This window comes from Oryx dammah, unplaced genomic scaffold (genome assembly GCF_014754425.2).
Source record: "Oryx dammah isolate SB20612 unplaced genomic scaffold, SCBI_Odam_1.1 HiC_scaffold_5, whole genome shotgun sequence".
Taxonomy (NCBI): domain Eukaryota; kingdom Metazoa; phylum Chordata; class Mammalia; order Artiodactyla; family Bovidae; genus Oryx; species Oryx dammah.
Window position 1 is genome coordinate 90944817 of NW_024070189.1, and position 18963 is coordinate 90963779.

General features: G+C 58.2%; 1 protein-coding gene across 1 annotated transcript; it reads right to left on the reverse strand.

Moving 5' to 3' along the window:
- Nucleotides 1-39: 39 nt before the first annotated feature.
- LONP1 (lon peptidase 1, mitochondrial) lies at nt 40-18715 on the reverse strand. Its single transcript, XM_040242043.1, has 18 exons — nt 18269-18715; nt 14351-14439; nt 13678-13797; nt 11586-11817; nt 11327-11388; nt 11013-11142; nt 10536-10619; nt 9544-9764; nt 7917-8055; nt 7151-7329; nt 5897-5984; nt 5387-5509; nt 5191-5307; nt 3019-3159; nt 2471-2636; nt 1600-1826; nt 1359-1523; nt 40-380 (listed from the first exon to the last, which is right to left on the reverse strand). The coding sequence occupies exons 1-18, from the start codon at nt 18698-18700 to the stop codon at nt 204-206; spliced, it is 2892 nt and encodes a 963-aa protein (XP_040097977.1). The 5' UTR covers nt 18701-18715; the 3' UTR covers nt 40-203.
- Between the last annotated feature and the right edge of the window lie 248 nt (nt 18716-18963).

An 18963-nucleotide genomic window follows, 5' to 3' on the forward strand; every position in this document is an offset into this window, starting at 1 on the left:
TCTGCTGCCATTGGAAATAAAGAGGCCACAGACAAGCAATACTGGAAACGGCTTTTAATCATAATACACTGATTGAGTCATAGTAAGATCGGGCTTCCAGTCTTCCCCCAAGCTTCCTGGGGCTCAGCTGCCCAGAGCTCCTCCAGGGGTGCAGTTCCAGCGGGGGCCAGGCCCAGCAGTACCACGGGTACCAAGGGCTGCGGTCACCGTCCCACCGCCAGGGCCTCGGCTCTTTCCTCTGGAAAGGCGATGTCAAAGATCTCACGGTAGTGCTCCACGAAATGCACCTCCAGGCCCTCGGTGATGAAGGCAGCCAGGTCGTAGAAGTCCTTCTTGTTCTCAGCTGGCAGGACGATGCAGGTCACCCCGGCACGCTTGGCCTGGGAGGGAGGGGTGGCTGGTCAGTGGAGGAAGGAAGAGGGCTGGGCAGGGAGCCAGACTCCTGGTGCACACCCTGCCTTGCATGGATGAGGAAACAGGCCCCAGGTACCATCGCCAGCCTCCACGCTGGCAGCCTGGGGAGCAGGGCTCAGGCTTCTGCTCAGGTGCTTGCAGCCCAGATGCTCCCAAACCCCAGGGGGGCCTGGAAATACATGCAGTGTGATGTACATGGTTTCTTAGGTCAATCACAGGACCCACTGCTTTACATTTTGAGGTTTGGCACCTAAAAGTGCATAGGAGCTGAAAGTTCCCACACTGTACGACCTGTTCTCAGCCTGACTGCTCCTTGGGGAATGGGGGTTCCCGTGTGCTGCTTTAGGGATTAGTGGCCCATGGAAGCTCCCACTCTACAGGTGAGGAAAGCAAGGCCCACACACCCTGCCTGGGGTGTCTCCCTCGCCAGAGCCTCTGGGGACCAGTCTCTTTGAGATACCAGGATGGAGCATATGAGGGCCAGAACCAAGGTGCCACAGTGAGGTGTGGGGGGGCTTAGAGACAGTGGGGCTCCATTAGGAACCCCTCAGCCCAACAGGGGAAACCCAGGACAAAGGGCTGCCTCCACAGTCCAATCTACACACCGGGGGAGACCAGGCTCTACCATTGTCTGCTGCAGCCACGCTCTCAGTGCTCAGCCACTGGGCAGAGATGGAGACCCTAGTCTCAACCTCAAGGAAGGAGCTGAGATGGGCTGGATCAACCACTGGGGGGCGAGGGGTGGGGAGTCAGGTTGTCAGCTCAATAGAGGCTCCAGGCCAGGCAACCCTGGGTCCAACCTTCAGGCCCAGAGAGCCTCACTTTCCCCATCTAAACTCAGCCTGTCACCCTGCCTCTTCCCCTGGAGGTGAGGTCAGCCCTGAGTGATGGCTGTGATGGCCGTACGTTGTCCGGGACTCTTGCTGAGCCGGTGCAACACTCACCGCGATGGTCTTCTCCTTGATGCCGCCCACAGGCAGCACTTTGCCTGTGAGGGAGACCTCACCCGTCATGGCCAGGTTCTGCCGCACTGGCCGGTCCAGAGCCAGGGAGAGCAAGGCTGTGACGATGGTGCAGCCGGCACTTGGGCCGTCCTTGGGGGTGGCACCCTGTGGGGAGACGGGCAGGTGGGCAGGGAGCCTGGTAGATGTGCGACCCAGGGCGAGGGATCAGGGTGGGCCTCACCTCAGGCACGTGCAAGTGGATGTGCGAGGTCACCAGGAACTTGTTGGAGGCGTCATGCTGCATCAGGAAGGCCCTGGCGAAAGTGTAGGCGATGCGGGCGCTCTCCTTCATCACCTCCCCCAGCTGGCCCGTCACCTCCAGGCTCCCATCCTTGTCCCCCTTGTCACTGTCACTGTCTCTGTCCCTCGGCCGTCTCAGGGACGTCTCAACAAACAGCGTGGAGCCTCCTGGGGACCCGAGGGCAGAGCCATTAACCAGGGCAGCCCCAGACTCCAGGACAGCTGCCCCAACCACCTGCTCAGCACTCCCCAGTAAAGTTCCTTACCCAGCTCATCCTGGCCTAGAACCTCCTCACCCCTCAGTGCTCACACTGTCCCTGCAGCCACCTCCTCGGGGCAGCAGGTGGAGCTGCAGGAACAGACCTGGTTACACAAAAACCTGAAGACAGTACCTGCCTGCCACAGAGCCTGCAGGCTCAGGAGCACAGCGCTCAGTACAGCCCAGATCAGCAGACTCCATGCCTTCAGCCTATTTCCTCTGACACCCACACCCTGCCTGCTTGCAAACATGCATCTCAGCTACACAAGTCCCTGAGCTGCTCTCTCACCACATTGCAGCTCCCAGACCCCAGGGCCAGTGGGCACAGCAAGGCCACTTGGACAGGGTTTCCCCGAACCCTCTACCCAGAGCTGCCTCTGCTGCTGTGAGGGGCTCTCCTTCAGGCAAACCTGAAAACCAGGAACTCAAAGCTCACTGCTGCCACCTCAGGGTCCCCGAATCAGCCCTGCGCACTCCTACCAGCAGGGAAGGGCGTTCAGAGCACCCCACGGTAAGCGCACCCACCTCTCCTGGAGGTGCAGAGGCCACTCACCCATGGCCGTCCAGGCCAGGCCCATGACCACGCCAGGCGGCGTCACGTCATACATGCGCTCCACTGTGAACACCGGCTTCCCCACGAAGTCCTGCAGGTTCTCGGGTGTCACCTCCACAAACTCAGCCTCACCACTAACAATCTTGTAGGCGGACTTCCGTAACACCTGCGTGGGCACGGTGGGCTGGGGGGTGGCCAGGCCACAGGATGCTCCCGTCCCCAGCCTGACCCCAGCTCACCTCCGCTCGCTTTCTGACTTTTTACAGTTTGTAAAGCACACATGACCTAAAACCATCTGAGCCATTTGTAAGCAGACAGCTTGGTGGCAGAAGTGCACGGGGGCTCACGTCCAGCCATCCTTCCAGAACCCTCTGGTCATTAAGCACTCACTCCCCATTCCCCACCCCCAGTCCTGACCCTACCCTCTGCTTCCTGTCTGTGGCTGTGACTCCTCTGGGCACCCACTGTGGCATGTGTCCCCTGTCTGGCTGGGCCCACTTTAGCCATCACAGCCCCAGGCTCCATTCACTGCTGGGCAGGCAGCTCACCTTCTCCACCTGCTTCTGCAGGTTGCGGACACCGCTCTCCCGGCAGTACTGCTTGATGAGGAGGGTCAGCACGTCGGACGACAGCTTGGCCTTGCTCTCGTCCAGGCCACAGAGGGCACGGGCCTGAGGAACCAGGTACCGCTACAGGGAGGAGAAAAACCGCCGTCAGGACCCCCAGGGCCTCTGGGACCCCCCGCCCAGCCTTCCAAGACCCCTGGCTGGGTAGATGAGGTCACTGAGGTATACTCTGGGCCTGCCCTGATGAGCCCCTGTCCACTGGAAGTCATCCAGCAATGACAGGGTGTCAGGGAGGCTGCTCCAGGAGGCCATGCCTAAGCCAAGACCCAAAGGGTGAGGAGTCAGTGAGGTCAGGACGTGTGGTGCAGGTAGCGATCCTGGCGGGTGCCAGGATCCTGAACAGAGGGCTTGGGACCTGCAGACACTGGCCTGCCACCTCCACATGCTCCCAAGGCTCCAGCCTCTGCCCAGATCTGACTCCTGCCCTCCCTCCAGGTGCCATCGTAGGTGCCTCTTCCTCCAGGAAGGCCTCCTTGATCCCCTAGACTTGCTGCTCATACTGAGACTGGTTAGGAGCTGCTGCCCAGTACAGGCAGGGATGGGGAGCAGGTCACAGGCTCCAAGGTCACTCCTGCCACACAGCAATGGCCGGACAGTGAGTCCTGAACACTGACCACAGACCTGATGCATCCCATAGTGCTCATCTTCCTCCTCCTTCAGGGCCTTGAAGGAAGCCCTCCACCCACTCCCCAAGCCTGCCCCTCTGCTGTCCCGTCAAGTCTCCAGGCTGGGGGGAGTCCAGCACCCCTGCCACCACCTCAGCCAAGAGCTCTCTTTCTCGCCGCCCACCCCGCCAGGGGACACAGAGACTGGGAGCCAGCTCCAGTCATAGCTGCAGAAGGCTCAAGGGGACGAGTTCACTCAAGCCCATTCTAGAAAGAGAACGCTACGTGAGGAATAGAGTCCTCTGGGAAGGAAGCCTGGCTTTACTGACTGCAGGCTAGCGAAGCTGCCGCATCCCCGGGCACTAGAAGGGAAGGACTCCCCACCCAGGAAAAGCTTCTTACACAGGTGCAGGCAGAGGCCTGAACCTTGGGTGAGCCTGGGACCAGGAAAAGGCCAGGCAGGCAGTCACAGAACTGGGAACCACGGCCTCCCTGTAAGGCCCACAGCTGTGAGTGACCAGGCCTGGACACCAGCCACATGTGTGACATTAAAGGCGGGGGCTTCCTATCAGAGCTGAACTCAGGACCCCAAGACGCGGTGGGGCCCTGAGGCCACGGGTGGGGCCGTGCTGTGTTCAGCACTGTGCTTTGCAGAGGTGGCTCCTGCTCTGGTTCTACGGCCTGCAGTGCTGGGACAGGAGAATTCCCACACAAGCGCTTCCAGGACCCGTGGGGCTTCCCAAATGACAGGAACAAGAAGAGCAGCCCTTCTTATTCAGGAAAAGCCCCTTCCAGAACACTAAGAATAACAAGGTAATTATTAGCAGAGCTGGCTGGGGGCCAGAAGAACTAACCAAGAAACTGGAGGGACAGAGGTCTCTGCCCCCAGGGAGGGAAGGGCGCTGGGGGGCTAATCACACACAACCAAGGATCCGATCAATAACCTGAGAAATGGGTCCTTCCCCACTCCTTGCCCCAGTGTCTCTTTTTTGGCTGTTCCCTGGTTGAATCCTTTATAATAAACTGGTAACAGTGAATAAACCCATTTCCTAAGTTCTGTAGGCTGTTCCAGCAAATTATCAAACCGAGGGGATGGTGGGAACCCCTGACTGACACCTGGTCAGTCTGAGGTAGGAGAGGCCAGGGACTTGAGGCCTGCATCCAAGCTGGGGGCTGGGCTCTGCTCTGAGCACTGACCCTGGGGTCTCATGCTATTCCTGGATGCCAAGTCAAGACCACACTGACTCACAGGCCCCTCAGTGGGAACCGGCAGGCGCAGGGACCCCCACCCCCACGCCTCAGTGTCAGAGGTGTGACTGGCAGGAACGGTTCACACCAGCCTCATCTGCTTCTCGTCATCCCGCCCCATCCCATCTGTCCCTCTGGCACGAGAGCCCCTGAGCGGTACCCTGAGCTCTAGCTAAGGGCCTGGCCCTGAGGGAGCACCTGGCTATTTCCTGAGCCCAGGGCCGGGCTGTGGGTGTCTCACCTCAGCAATGGCGAGCTTCTCCTGGGCCACGTAGCCTGACACGTTGATCATCTCCATACGGTCCCGCAGTGGCTCGGGGATGGTCTCGGTGATGTTGGCCGTGCAGATGAACAGCACCTGGGGGTGGGGCCGTGAGGTGCGGGGGGACAGGGTGCCCACCCATCCCCGCTGGCCCAGCCCCGGGCAGGACACGCACCTTGGACAAGTCCACGGGCACGTCCAGGTAGTGGTCCAGGAAGTTTGCATTCTGCTCAGGGTCCAGCAGCTCAAGCAGCGCAGATGAGGGGTCGCCCTGGTAGCCCCGGCCGATCTTGTCCACCTGAAGGGGCAGGAGTGGGTAGGGGTATTGGCCCCTGTCCTGCCCCAGCGCCTGCTCACCAGACACCCCAATGGGAGACAGAGCCAGAGGTCAGGGCTGGGGAAGGCCGGAGCAGAAGGAAGAGCAGGGGGGCCGGCACGACCGTGAGGCTGGGGCAGGGACGGCACCCTCCAGGGCAGGGGCGCCAATGTCAGGAGACAGCCTGGGAGCAGCAAGGCCACCCCGTGACTGGCGCCATGGAAACTGCAGGGACCATGATTTCACCTTGAACACAGACTCCGTCTGCTCAGGGCCACCTGGAGCTGGGGGCCAGGAAGGCCCAGGGCCCACGTCCAGCCTCGGGAAGGGGTGTGTGCCCAGCCAGGCCACCCCCCCAGCCCCACGCACCTCGTCTATCAGGACCAGGGGGTTCTCCGTCTTGGTCTTCTTCAGACACTGGATGATCTTGCCCGGCATGGCGCCCACATATGTCCGCCTGGGGAAGAGGGCAAGGCAAGGCGGTGGGTGCCCCAGCACCTGGGCTAGCAACACCAGTGCCTGAGGCCCAGCTCCCTGGAGCTCTGGGACACCCATGTGAGACACATGGGCCCCCCCGAGAGCCACCCAGAGGAGACACATGCAGCATGGGGGGCCCAGCAGAAGATAAATGCTTCCGTGCTGTGCAGGTGGGCAGAGCAGTAGATCACCCCGATGCTGGAGGGTCCCTTCCCCAGCTCAGGCAGGAAGTGCAGGGAACAGGTTCACAGCCAAGTCTCAGACTCATCCCTCTAGACAGCAAAACCCAGCCTGCATGGCCTGACTCAGCAGAAGGAGAGAGTGGGGAGCAGCTGGGGCCTGTGGCAGCAACGTCTCCAACGCCTGGGTCCCCGGGGTCACCAGGCCCAGGGCCCAGCCGGCACACGCTTTCAGGAGGACTGCTGCCAGGAAGACCTGCAGGTCCCAGTGTCCAAGACTGTCCGTGCTTTTAGAAAAACCAGAAAAGTAATTTAGACACAGATCTAACCCTTCTTTGAACACCACCGGATAAAGGTATGCTCCAAGTCAGCTCGGAGCAGACACTCATGTATCTGTTGTGCTTGTCTCTCACTGAGCCAGGCTTTTCAGAGACCCACTCTCTGCAGAGGCCAACAGGGCGGGAAGCTGTGGAACGCAACACCACCCTGAACATCCCACTGAAGGCTGCCATGCAAGGACCAGATGGCTCTAAGAGCCTGCACACAGGGAACGCCAGCCCCCGCTCTGCGCCTGACAAGGAGCAGAGGAAAGAACCAAGACAGGCCCTGAGTCTTCACTGGGGAGACCGCCCACTCTAGTGCCCAGGCCTGAGGCCATGATACAGCTCCCGAACTTCGGCCAGTGCTGTGAGGAGCTGAGCTGGTGGGATGTGAGCTGGAGCCGTGCAGCTGTCTACTGACAGCCCGGCCAAGAGGCTCTCCAGTGACTGAGAAGCCAAGATTTTGAGCGAATGTTTGAGCACCTTGATCGAGCAAGACCTGAAGTCAATAAACACCTTTTCAGTTACCTACTCCTGTGTGCAGCTTGCTGCTTGTCCCCATCATGATACCAGAGCAGGAACAGACCCAAGAAAAGGCAGGCTGACAGGAGGAGAGGTGAGCTCTGGAGGGCGGGGGACGGCCCTACCTGTGCCCCTTGATCTCGGCTACATCTGTCATGCCTCCAACACTGAAGCGGAAGTACTCCCGGTTCAGGGCACGGGCGATGGAGCGGGCGATGCTGGTCTTGCCCACACCCGGGGGGCCATAGAAGCAGAGGATCTTGCCCTGGGTGGAGCCCCGGAGCTGGCTGACAGCAATGAACTCCTGCGTGCAGAGGCGGCTGCATGAGACAGTGCCGGACTTTCTGAAGGGCAGGGGGCCCACCTGGCCTGAGGCTCCCCATGGCTAGGCACCTGGGGCTGCAGGAAGGGACAGCGCCTGGCCTGGAGGCGCCAAGCTGACCAGACTGATTTGTCACAGGGAGGGACAGCCTGTGGCACCGCCAGGACAAGCAGGCACCAGGGGATGTAGGGACTGACTGGAGGGCGACCCAATGCCAGGCCCACCAGCCCTCAGCCAGATGCCTCTGTCCCATTTCCTCCTCTCACGAGCATGGTTTTTACCCCCCTGGTGGATCCAGGAGCCCTGGGCAGCCCCTGGCACCTCTGAGCCACTCCAACACTGGTGCCTCAGGCCCCTGCTGTCGCCACTCCAGCCCTGCCACAGGCAGGCCCCTCCCAGAGCCCAGACTCACAGGGGGCTCCTCCGGGTCTCCCCAGCTGCACGGGGCGCCCTGGGTCCCAGGCAGGAGGCCCTCGGCCCCTGCGGGGGCGGGGCGGGGCGGGGCTCACCAGGACGTGCTTCTTGACGGGGCGGGGCGGGGGCGGGGCGGGGCGGGGGCGGGGCCTCACCAGGATGCGCTTCTTGACGTCCTCCATGCCGTAGTGGTCCTCCTCCAGCACCGCCTGGGCCCGCGCCAGATCTAGGTTCTCGTTGCTGTGCTTGCCCCACGGGATGGACGTCAGCCAGTCCAGGTAGTTGCGGGTGACGCTACCATGGGACAGGTGAGGGCCGGTGAGCGGGCCCTGCGCGCCACCTGACTCCCCAGCTGCACACCGAGGCACTGCGACCCAGGCACCCAATACTGGAACTGCAGAGTGCGCTTGACAGGCCGGCCCGCCTCACCTACTGCTCCAGGCAGACACCGTGTGTTTTATACCGTGAAGGTCTGTACTAACTCTGCCTCAGCAGGTGATAAAGTATTTCTTAATTAAAGCACGTAACATACTTTTTCCTTTTTTTTTAGACAGAATGCAATTGCAAACTTAAACTACCCCAGTATGGGGTAAACATAACTTTTACACTCAACAGGGAAACCAACAAAATTCACATGACTCACTTTCCTGCCGTGAACCAAGCCTGCAGTGTCCCGAGGTCTGCCTGTGTGGGCGCAGCTCCTGGCCCAGAGGCTCAGTGAGCATGGGGACAGCTCAGAGTCCCACAGCTCAGGAGGGGCCAGCAATGAGGACAACCTGACCCAGCACAAGTGGGGAAACTGAGGCCTGGAGCTGTGACCCAGGGACAGAGGAACCCCCCTCAAGGGGCCTGAGGAGGAGCAGGCAGGAAGGGCAGTCAGAGGAGGAGCCAGACAAGAGAAGCAGAGGTGGGAGAGACACTCTGAAGGATGGGCTGGGAGTGAGGAATGTTTCCAAGAAGCTGGAAGAGGCTAGAAACAATTCCCCCGAGGCCTCCAGAAGGAACCCATCCTTCTCATCACACCAGAAGGGTCTCTGCCTCCAGACCGGAAGGGAAGTCGATGCTGTCTGGGGCACTACGTGTGTGGTCCACCCTGATGTGAACGTGAGGAATGTACTGCTGCCCCAGGGAGAGGAGCTGGGAGTGTCTTTGGTGTACAGGCCTGCGGCATCTGGGGAAACCAGGGAGTTCCAGGGTCCCTGAGCAAGAGACCAGACCCCACCAAACACCCTGATCAGACAGGGGCCTAAATAGCAGCCCGGGAAGCCCGCCCCTCTGAGGAGCTGTCCCACACAGCTGTCTTGGAGCAGCACCCAGGCAGAGTCAGAAGCATCGCATGGTGCCCTGACCCCTTAGCAGCCACCCTGACCCCCAGCCAGCGTGCACAGGAGAACAGCCAGGCAAGACCAGGAAGACACTTGTTTTCTGACTCTCAAAGCTGCCAGAAGAGACCAGGGGACAGGTCAGGGGAGGGGCTGGCCGCGGGGCACTGGCCCTGGGAACTCCTGGTCCTGACGGGTGGCACGGGCTTGCTGCCCAGCGTCCCTGGCTTCAAATCCGTCCCCATCCACCAGCCCAGGGGCGGGGGCACTGATTTAACTTCTCCAAGCCGCAATTCCTTCATCTGTGAAACAAGGGCAACAGAGACCCGGCCCCTGCAGGGACCACACGAGAGGACTGAACATGTGTGGTGACAGGAACATGCCCGAGGGCCCCCCCACCGTCCTGGCCTTCCAGGGTCAAATCCTGGCCCCCACGCCAGGCCCCTCGGCACTTGCTCACTTGAACTCGGAGGAATGGTTGTCCAGCAGGCCCAGCTTGCTCAGCTCCTCGTCCACCACGTCCATGACGTGCTTGGGGACCACGAGCTCCTTGAGCCGCTCACGGAACTTCTCCTCGATGGCATCCTTGTCATCCTTCTCCAGGCCTAGCTCCTTCTTGATGATCTTCAGCTGCTCCTGCAGCAGGTACTTGCGGTGTGTCTGCTTGATCTTCTCCTCCACCTATGGGGCCCAGGCCACTGTCAGACCAGAGGAGGGGGCTGAGGCCCGGGGGCCTGCCACATCCTCAGGACCCAGGAGACAAACCTGGGACACCCAGCCCCCAGTGGCCCTCACCTTCAACCTGGAGTCCCCTGTACACGGGTCTCACGATAAGTGACCCCAACTTCTAGGGGAGGAAGGGATCCGCCCTTCAATCCTGGTTATAACCAGGGAAAGCCAGACCTGATGCCAGCATGTCCACCACACTCGTCAAAGCGGTGTCACCCTCTAAAAGCTGACACAGCAGGACACAGGCTCCACACTGGCACCTGCCCCAGGTCACGCTGCCCTGCACTTTTGCATATTGACAGCTGCCTCATGGCTTTTCCAATGAAAGATGTAATACAACTTTTTTACCTAACACAGAATCAAGTGATATGATGGTCTGTGTCAGAAATGAATCTAAAATAAGAGTATTTGCATAACTAATTCACTTTGGTGTATAGCAGAAACTAATACATCACTGTAAGTCAATTATACTCCAGTAAAAATTTTTTTAAAAAACTAAATGATGAAAGTGACCTAAGTCTGGAAAATGTAAACAGACAGTCCGAGCAGCCGAGGTAGGCCTCCACCAGCCGAGTATGGGGAAAGTCCCTTCAACCTTTCCCAGGCTGCCTCCCCATTTCTAGGTTTCCCCCAGAGCTCCCTGGACAGTCAGGGGACCTCTCACTCTGCGCACAGCTCCCGGCCCCATTGTGATGTTGCCATGGGTTCGCAACCTCTGCTCACCTCCCGGCCCAGGCGCTGCTGCAGCTTGCTCAGTTCAAACTCCTTCTTGAGAAGGGACAGGGCCTTATACAGCCGCTTTGGAATCTACCGAGAAAAGGAAGATCATGTGTGCGGGCCGAGGGTTGGGGGGCAGGGGAAGCAGGGCACAAGAAGTATGAGCCCTGGTGGGTGGACAGGCCACGCCTCCTCAAATCCGAGAGGCCGGCACCCTCAGACCCAGGGCTCCAGCCACACCCTGCGGGCCTGCAGGCTGTGGGGACGAGGACGTTGGCAGAAGCACTGCTTCTAATGTCGAGTCTGGGGACAACCCAAACACGCCACCCACTGAATTATGGGCACTGCCCAGGAGGACACCGCGCGGCCATTACCAAGGACCAGGGGTCGGAAGCAGACGGAAGGAGGCCGGCTAACGTGAAACCGCCCCACAGCAGGGCCCAAGAGCAGCAGCCAGTGGGGGAGGCCCCCGGCCGCACTCACATTGGTCTCCTCCAGGACTTCCTGCAGCTCATGGGACTCGGCCCCCGTCAGCGCTGCGCCCATGTCGCTCAGGTAGATGGGGTTGTCCACCACCCTGTGGCCGGCCTGCATCATCTGCAGCACTGACTCCCTGCAAGGGACCCGGGAGCTGCACCAGGCCGCCGACCGCCACGGCAGCCACCCTCCTGACACGCCCTCCCATCTGCCGACAACTGAAGCAAGAAGCTGCTCCCCCGACCCAGGCTGCCTCAGGAGCCCCGCCCCTCAAGCAGGACATGCCCAGGCCTCCCTCCAGGAGAGCACACAAGACCAACCTGTAGAGTGGGTTCAAGGCGATGATGTCCCTGATGGTCTTCACGATCTCCGCAGTCAGCGCCTAGTGAGCAGGGAAGCCCCGAGCATGGGTCACCAGACCAGAGGGAGCTGCAGCCCCCAGGCCCCTCCTCTGTGCGCTGGAGCCGGTTCCTCCACAGCAGCTGAGGCCCCAGCCCACCTGCCACCTGCCAGCAGCTGGCTCCTCCCAGGACTCCCGGGGGAACACGGCCCTCTGCCCCCGGACACCCTCGCACTCACCTTCACCTCCTCCGTGACCTGGAAGTCCTCGTGGGCCACATTCTCCACCTCCACCATGAGCACCTCCCCGGCGGGGCTGCGATCAGGCCCCACCACCACCTCCAGTGGCCGCTTGGTGGCCCCGTCCTCTTCTGCCTCTTTCTTGCCCCGCTTGGGCTTCTTGCGCAGCTTCTGCTTGTTCTCGCCCTCGGGCTCCTCAGGCTCCACCTCCAGCTGTCGGTTGATGTGAACCCTGAAGACGGGAGGAGGGGGTAAAGCCACCACCAAAGTGGGGTGGGGGGATCTTGCCTGCACGCTCCTCCACGGTGTCCATGGCTGAAGGGCCTGCTGGGCCCAGACCCCTGCAGCCACCAGGCCTGAGGCTCGCCGCCGTCTCAGAACCCAAGAACCTCCACCCTTGGCCTCCAGCCGACCCATCCATTCGAACACCTACTGCCCTCCGGGAAAGAGGAAGCCAGTGGCAGCCCACCTCCAGGGTTCATCCAGGACTCTGCCTGCCCCTCCTCCAGCCTCCAGCGCACCCCCCAGTGGCTCCTGCACACCTTTCAAGTTCAAGGGCGCCTCCAGCAAGAGGCTCTCCCTGACCTCTCAACGTGAAGGCCAGCCCCACCTGCACAATCACCCAGCACCGCCCTCCATTTTTGTTTCCCCCACAAAGCACCTGCCACCATCAGAATTCAGCTCGTGACCTGTTCTCCCCACTCGGGGTGAGCTCCCCAAGGTGGGTCCCTCACCTGCTGCTCCACTCACACCTGAGGGCCCGGCAGACAACAGGCCGGGTGCCACTGCTGTGCTGGCTCCTTTCTACCCGGCAGGCTAACAGCACTCTCTTAAAGAGCAGGCCTGAGAACTACCAGGGTGCGGACTCAGCGCCCAGCAGACACCACCAGGGTGCACAGAGAAAAGGCGGTGGGGATTCGGTGAGCCCTGGGCGACCTGGCCTCAGAGGCCAGCAGGACTCATTCTACAAGGCACCCTGCAGGTGAGCAGGGCAGTGAGGAGCTGCCCGTGTCTTTATTAATTCTGGTTGCACCTTATTCTGTTTCTCCTCAGCCATGACTCCTCCCAGGAGACAAAGGTGCAGGCTCTCTCCTAAAACAGACTCTAACACAAAGACAGGCATGGGAATCAGTGCAGCCACCTGGATGGTCCACAGATGTGCTGCTGGCCCAGGCTGTTTCCCGGGTGCGCTCTGCAGGGTGGGAGAGAAAAGGGCTCCATGGGACTTCCCTGGTGTCCAGTGGCTAAGACTCTGCACTCCTGATGCAGGGGGCCTGGGTTTGATCCCTGGTCAGGGAACTAGATCCCACATGCTACCACGTAGAGCCAGCAGAGCCAAATAAATATATTTTTTTAAAGACTGTAAGAAAAAAGGACAGAGGGCTCTCAAGTCAACAAACACCCCCCCCCACCAGCATCTTCAGTAAGAGGCTTTTCCGAACACTTACAGCCTAATGGCTAGTGACCCTAAAAGGTCTCCCACACGCACAGGATCACAGGACATCTTTGACAAGAGTCTCATCTTGGGAGACCAATGTTCCCTGGAACACGTGAACAACTAGTCTGTTTCTTTCAGCTTCAATCTAGCTCATCTTATAGGTTTTTCTTAATTAGCCATAATAATACAGAGGGTTAGACCGGGCTTACAGATGTATGCAGCCCTTCAGCAGAGTGGAGAGAGGGGTACTCTGGTGAGTGAACAGCCACAACCTGGGGCTTCCCTGGCGGTCCAGTGGTTAACACTCTGTGATTCCTCTGCAGGGGGCCTGGGTTCCATCCCTCATTGGGGAACTAGATCCCGAATGCTATGTGGCAGTCAAGAAAAACCCCAACAAACCAACCAAAAAACCCTGAAACCTACCAAGTTGAATGGAGCTGCAGACCTGGGCGCCAGGGGGATGGCGGGCCAACACCCAGACATGGGAGACATGGCAACGTGCCAGCTTCCGTTTTGTGGTGCTTTGTGGACTAATAAGCGTGAGAGAGGGCTTCTCCCTGACCACCCAGAGTACTGCTTTAAGAGAAGGGCCCTGAGACTGGGGATGGGGACCCACCTCCAGCTGTGGCCACTCCTCCCGTCCTGCCCCCGCACCTCCGGTGTCCCATGACGATCATGCGCAGCTTGTCCCCCAGGTCCTGCATTTCGTGGATCTGCACGAACGTCCCCGTGTGGTAGATCTCATCCAGGTTCTCAACCACGTCGGACTCATTGCTGTGGGAGAGGGACACGGGGCACATGGGCACAGGTGCTCTGGCTCTCTCAAGAGCAGAGAAACACCCATCCTGGCCTTGACCTCCTGGCTCCCACTGGCACTCTGGGATGCAGGGTCACTGCACACAGGCAGACAGGGACACATGGAACCTGGCCTTTGGTTCCATACTGCCTCTTTTGGAGCTGGCCTAGAAAGTGCCTTTTGACTCCGAAGTGGAACTAAGTCCTACCCAGAAGTGAGGTGGACGAGTCCTGAGCCCCCACACCTGCCCACCTAGCTCTGCTCTGAAGTGGCCTTGCCCTGGTCTGACACCGGGGGTCCTTGAGGTTAATTTCCCCCTACCTGAACTACACACAAGGCTCAGGGCTCAGGGCGGAATCTTAGCCCTATCTAAAAAAGGATAATCAGCTCTTGGTCTTGTCTCAAGTAGGTTTTGCTAGGTTTGTTTCAGGTCAAGGGCCAGAGGTCTAGGCTACTCTACCGATCGGGCTCTGTAGGGAGCTACACTCCAGGGTGGTCTCAACAAAAGGGTGAAGGGGAAATTACACTTACTTGTCGTCTTTCTTTAGAAAGACGCCGGCATATGGCTGGGCAAGGCGGACTTTCCTTCTTAGCAGCTCAACCAGCTTCTTATTTTTAACCTAGTATGACAACAATGCCAAAGTGAAACACGGTAGGTTTTTCTGGCTGATATTTTGACAGCAACTCTAGCATTTTCAGTGTTACACTCTGGAGATGCATTGATCTGATCCAGGACTAACCTACATGGTCCAAGAACTCCTGAACCAAAAACAAAAGAGAGGACGGGAGTGGAGAATGGAGTGGGGCAGTGCAGGCGAGCTGCACTCCTTAGTTTTTTTCCCTCTTGCTAAAAGGAAAACTCAAAGGAGATGAACAGCCAGAGCCAAGAAACTGATTTCACATCCCCTTCCCAAAGCTGGTTCTGCGGGGAAATGCCTTGGCTTGAGAGTCTAAACCCTCTGCTCTTGTCAGGACAACGGTAAATGTGCATAACTCAACTGCGACACTCCACAGGCTAATTTTCATGGGCAGTTATCCCAATCCCATCTATATCACATATATTGATCATCCGACCCCGCCCCCCTCAATCACAGTGCATTCTCATGTTGTTTTATTAGCAGATAGAGGGTTCATGTTTCCCAGGAAACAGCTGCTGGGGAGGAGCACAGATGTCCTTAGGACTCAAACGATTCCCTTCAGGTCCCAGGCCAGACCTGAACTCAACTTAATGACCCTTAAACTTTGGCATGAATCAGAATCACCTGGAGGCTTTTTTTTTTTTTTTTTTTTAAGAACAGACGGCTGGGCCCCAACCTCTAAAGTATCTTATCTGCTGGGGGCTGGAATGGGCCTGGGATTCTGTATTTCAAGCGAGCTCCCAGGGGATGCTGCTGTTTCAGGGACCAGACTTTAAGAAGCAGTGCTAGCTCACTCCATGACCACATGGTATGGGGATTCCTGACACTCTAAAGGCATTCTTTCCAGGATAAAGGCCCAGGACATCCATCAGGAGGGTACCTGACCCACCCAAACTTAAGAGTCACTGGCCTATACTCAGAGGCCACTGATGAGGAGACGCTACTGGGGCAAGTTAGCCACAGACAGGGTCAACTTCACCATCAAGAGTAATCCCAACTTTGCTAACAAGCTCAGATTTACTTATGAAGCACTCTGGAGGTTCCCAGTTTCTCCTCTGTTAACAGCTGACTGCTGCGTCTCTATTTTGACCACACTGCACAGGATTATCGGAGAAGGCAATGGCAACCCACTCCAGTACTCTTGCCTGGGAAATCCCATGGATGGAAGAGCCTGGTAGGCTACAGTCCATGGGGTCTCAAAGAGTCGGACAGGACTGAGCAACTTCACTTGCAAGCACTGGAGAAGGCAATGGCAACCCCCTCCACTGTTCTTGCCTGGAGAATCCCAGGGACGGGAGCCTGGTGGGCTGCTGTCTATGGGGTCACACAGAGTCAGACACAACCGAAGCGATTCAGCGGCAGCAGCACAGGATTATAGTTTCCTGACCAGGGATCAAACCTGTGCCCCCTGCATTGGAAGCACCTAGTCTTAACCACTGGACCACCAGGGAAGTCCCCTGACCCTTGCATCTTAACACCTGTCCCCTCCCTTTGGCAGGACTTTTCCTTATTTGCAAGGTAACAGCAATAGAACTGGAGGAGAAAAAGGCAAGCACATTCTTGCCTGGAAAATCCCATGGACAGAGAAGCCCAGCAGAGTGCAGTCCACGGGGCAGCAGAGGGTGTGACGCGACTGCGTGACTGAGCACAGTAGTAGAAGCGCTCCATGTGAGCTCCACAAGCAGGCCTCATACCCTCTGCATCGACTCCTATAACCCTCTTGGCTTAGCCCTAGGTGGGCAGACAGGGTCTCTTGAAAGAATCTTATCCCTGCTTGGGCACTGGGGATAGGAGGCAGGTGCCACACTGCAAGGCTGAGGGGACCATACCTGCCAAACAGTCCTGGCCCCAGAGGCCTGGAGGGTAGAGGACAGCTGGCAGTGGGAGACAAGGATGAAAAAAAGACCCACCAAGGGTCATCTCTGAGGTGTCAGAAGCACACCATGGAGGAAACAGCAGCCACTTCTTATGAAGGCGTATGAAGCACCAGGTATGTTTCTAAGTCCCCTACATGTGACTTCATTTACCTCCCATCACAGCTCTAAGAAGTGAGGGATTGCCCATTTCACAGATGAGGCAATGGAGGCCCAGAGAACAGCTTGCCCAAGGCTATCAAGCTGGGGGCAGAGGGACCAGGATATGAACCCCCAAGGTCTGGCCTTAGGGTCTGCCAGTAATCACTATTTAACATCAGAGAACGCCCTTGGAAGGGCAGCTCAAACGCACGCAATCAGCAGTTCCAGGGTGGGGATGTCTTTCTGTCCCCCACTTGCTGACTGAATGCTGTCCCTCGCTTGCTGACTGAATGCTGTCTCTCTGCTTTCCAAGGGATCCCTGAGATTTATGCAGCAAAGATGGGAGTGTGAGGGGAGGAGGGTGAATGCAGACAAGGCTGATTCATTGGATGACCTTGCTTAGACAGTTAACAGATAACCTCCTCCACAGACTTGTTTCCACATCATGAAAGAAAAGATGGGGGTGGGGGTGGGGAAGAAAGCAGGCATTCAGGTTCTTCCTACTCTAAAAACTCAAGGTCTGGACTTACCAGATGGTCCAGTGATTATCCACCTACCGATGCAGGAAACACAGGTTCAATCCCTGGTCCGGGAAGATCCCACATGCTGTGGGGCAACTAAGCCCGAGAGCAACGACTGAGCCCACACTCTAGAGCCTGTGCTGTGCAACAAGAGAAGCCACTGCAGTGAGGGACCCTCAAAAGGCAACAAAACGTAGCCCCTACTTGCTGCAACTAGAGAAAACCTGAGTGCAGCGATGAAGACCATGCACAGCCAAAAAATAAATTTAAAAAAAAAAAAAAAAGCTCAAGTTCCTTGCACTCTTGCTTTCTATTACATCACCCCGGTCCACTTGCCCCACCCCTAAGCCATGGCTCTTACTGTCTCTTCCACCAGAATTAAGTTCCTGAGACAGAGGGCTGTGTCTAACTTGTTCTGCCAAATCCTCAGCCTGCTACATGGTAACAAGTCAAGAACACTCCTGTCCAATTCTTTGGGACCCTATGGACTATAGCCCAACAGGCTCCTCTGTTCATGGGATACTCCAGGCAAGAATACTGGAATGGATCCTCCAGGGGGATCTTCCCTACCCAGAGATTCAACTCACGTCTCCTGCAGTGTAGGCGAATTCTTTACTGGTTCGAGGCACCCTGGAAGCCCAAAGAACACTCTACTGAATGAATAAATCCCTGACAACATCCTCCTGCCACCTTCCTCCTAAAATTCCTCTACAATTTCTCGCTCAATCATTTTCTGTACTACTAATGACCTCCCGATACAGAATTAACTTACTACTCTTATTTATGCCTCTCTCATTCCCGCTGGAACCTAAGCTCCAAAAGCAGGAATGTGTGTCCGTTTTGCTCACTGCCGTGTCCCTTAGTCTTACAACCGCACCTGGCCCATGACCTCAATGAACATATAATGAAGGTATGAGGAAGGCAGATAGCCCTGGGGGAAGAGTGTCACAAAACAGCTACCGAGACCCGCAGAAAAGTGACTGAGCGGCAAGACTGTTCTGATCCTTGCCGGCACCAAATTTCTATGACTGGGAGTCTATTGGACAATCCTAAGCTCACTGGATTCAACTTTCCTGCAGGGATCTGAAAGGGGAAGGAATCTAGCTCAAGTTCATGGAGCTAGTGCTGGGAAGACTAGTACTCGAACTCCAGGCCTTGGAGAAGCTTCGCTCCTGGAAAAAGTTGCTGGGGTATGAAGGTGGTAAATGATCCCTCGGCCCAACCCGCGGCTTGCAGACATGGAGAAACGGAGGCCTACGGCGGGGCGCTCATTACCTCAACAATCTTGATAAAGCGCGGGAACACTGGGTTGCGAGTAACGGCGATGAGCGGCAGGTGCGGGAATACGTCCGGGATCATCATCGGCGTCAGCGCCGTTATGACAGGGCCCTCCCCGCCGCCCGCGCTGCCTCCCACGCCCGAGGCCCCGTCCTCGGCGCCGCCCTCGGAGGCATCCTCGCTTCCCGAGAAGGCGCCGCCGCCGCTGCGGTTATTCGCCTCCCAAAGTCCCCGCCAGTGGCCCGCGGCTGCGGGACTTTGGCCCCACAGCGCCCAGGGAGGCGAGGCGTCGCAGGCCCTCTGGCCTCTGGGCAACCAAGCTCTGGCCGCAGTCGGGACCCGTCCCCCGGCGGCGGCCAGTAGCGGCCTCCGAAGCGCCCAACACCTTGCAGCTCCCCACAGCCGCACACAGCCTGTGCCCCCCGCCATGGCCCGGCCATCCTGGCGGCGCGTAAGACTTGCGTCATTTCCGTGGGCCTGGCTGGGGCGCACGTGACGACCGGCGCGTGTCTGGGTGCCCGCGGGAGGGGTGGCCGGAAACGGATGGCTGCGGGGGCGGGACATGGAAGAGTGGAGGCGGGGCCTACAAGGCGCGGAGCTAGAAATTTTCAAGATACCTCGTCCCATCCACCTTTTCCGATCTCTTAGCCAGCATGTTTGAGCTGTGGTGTTGGAGAAGACTCTTGAGAGTC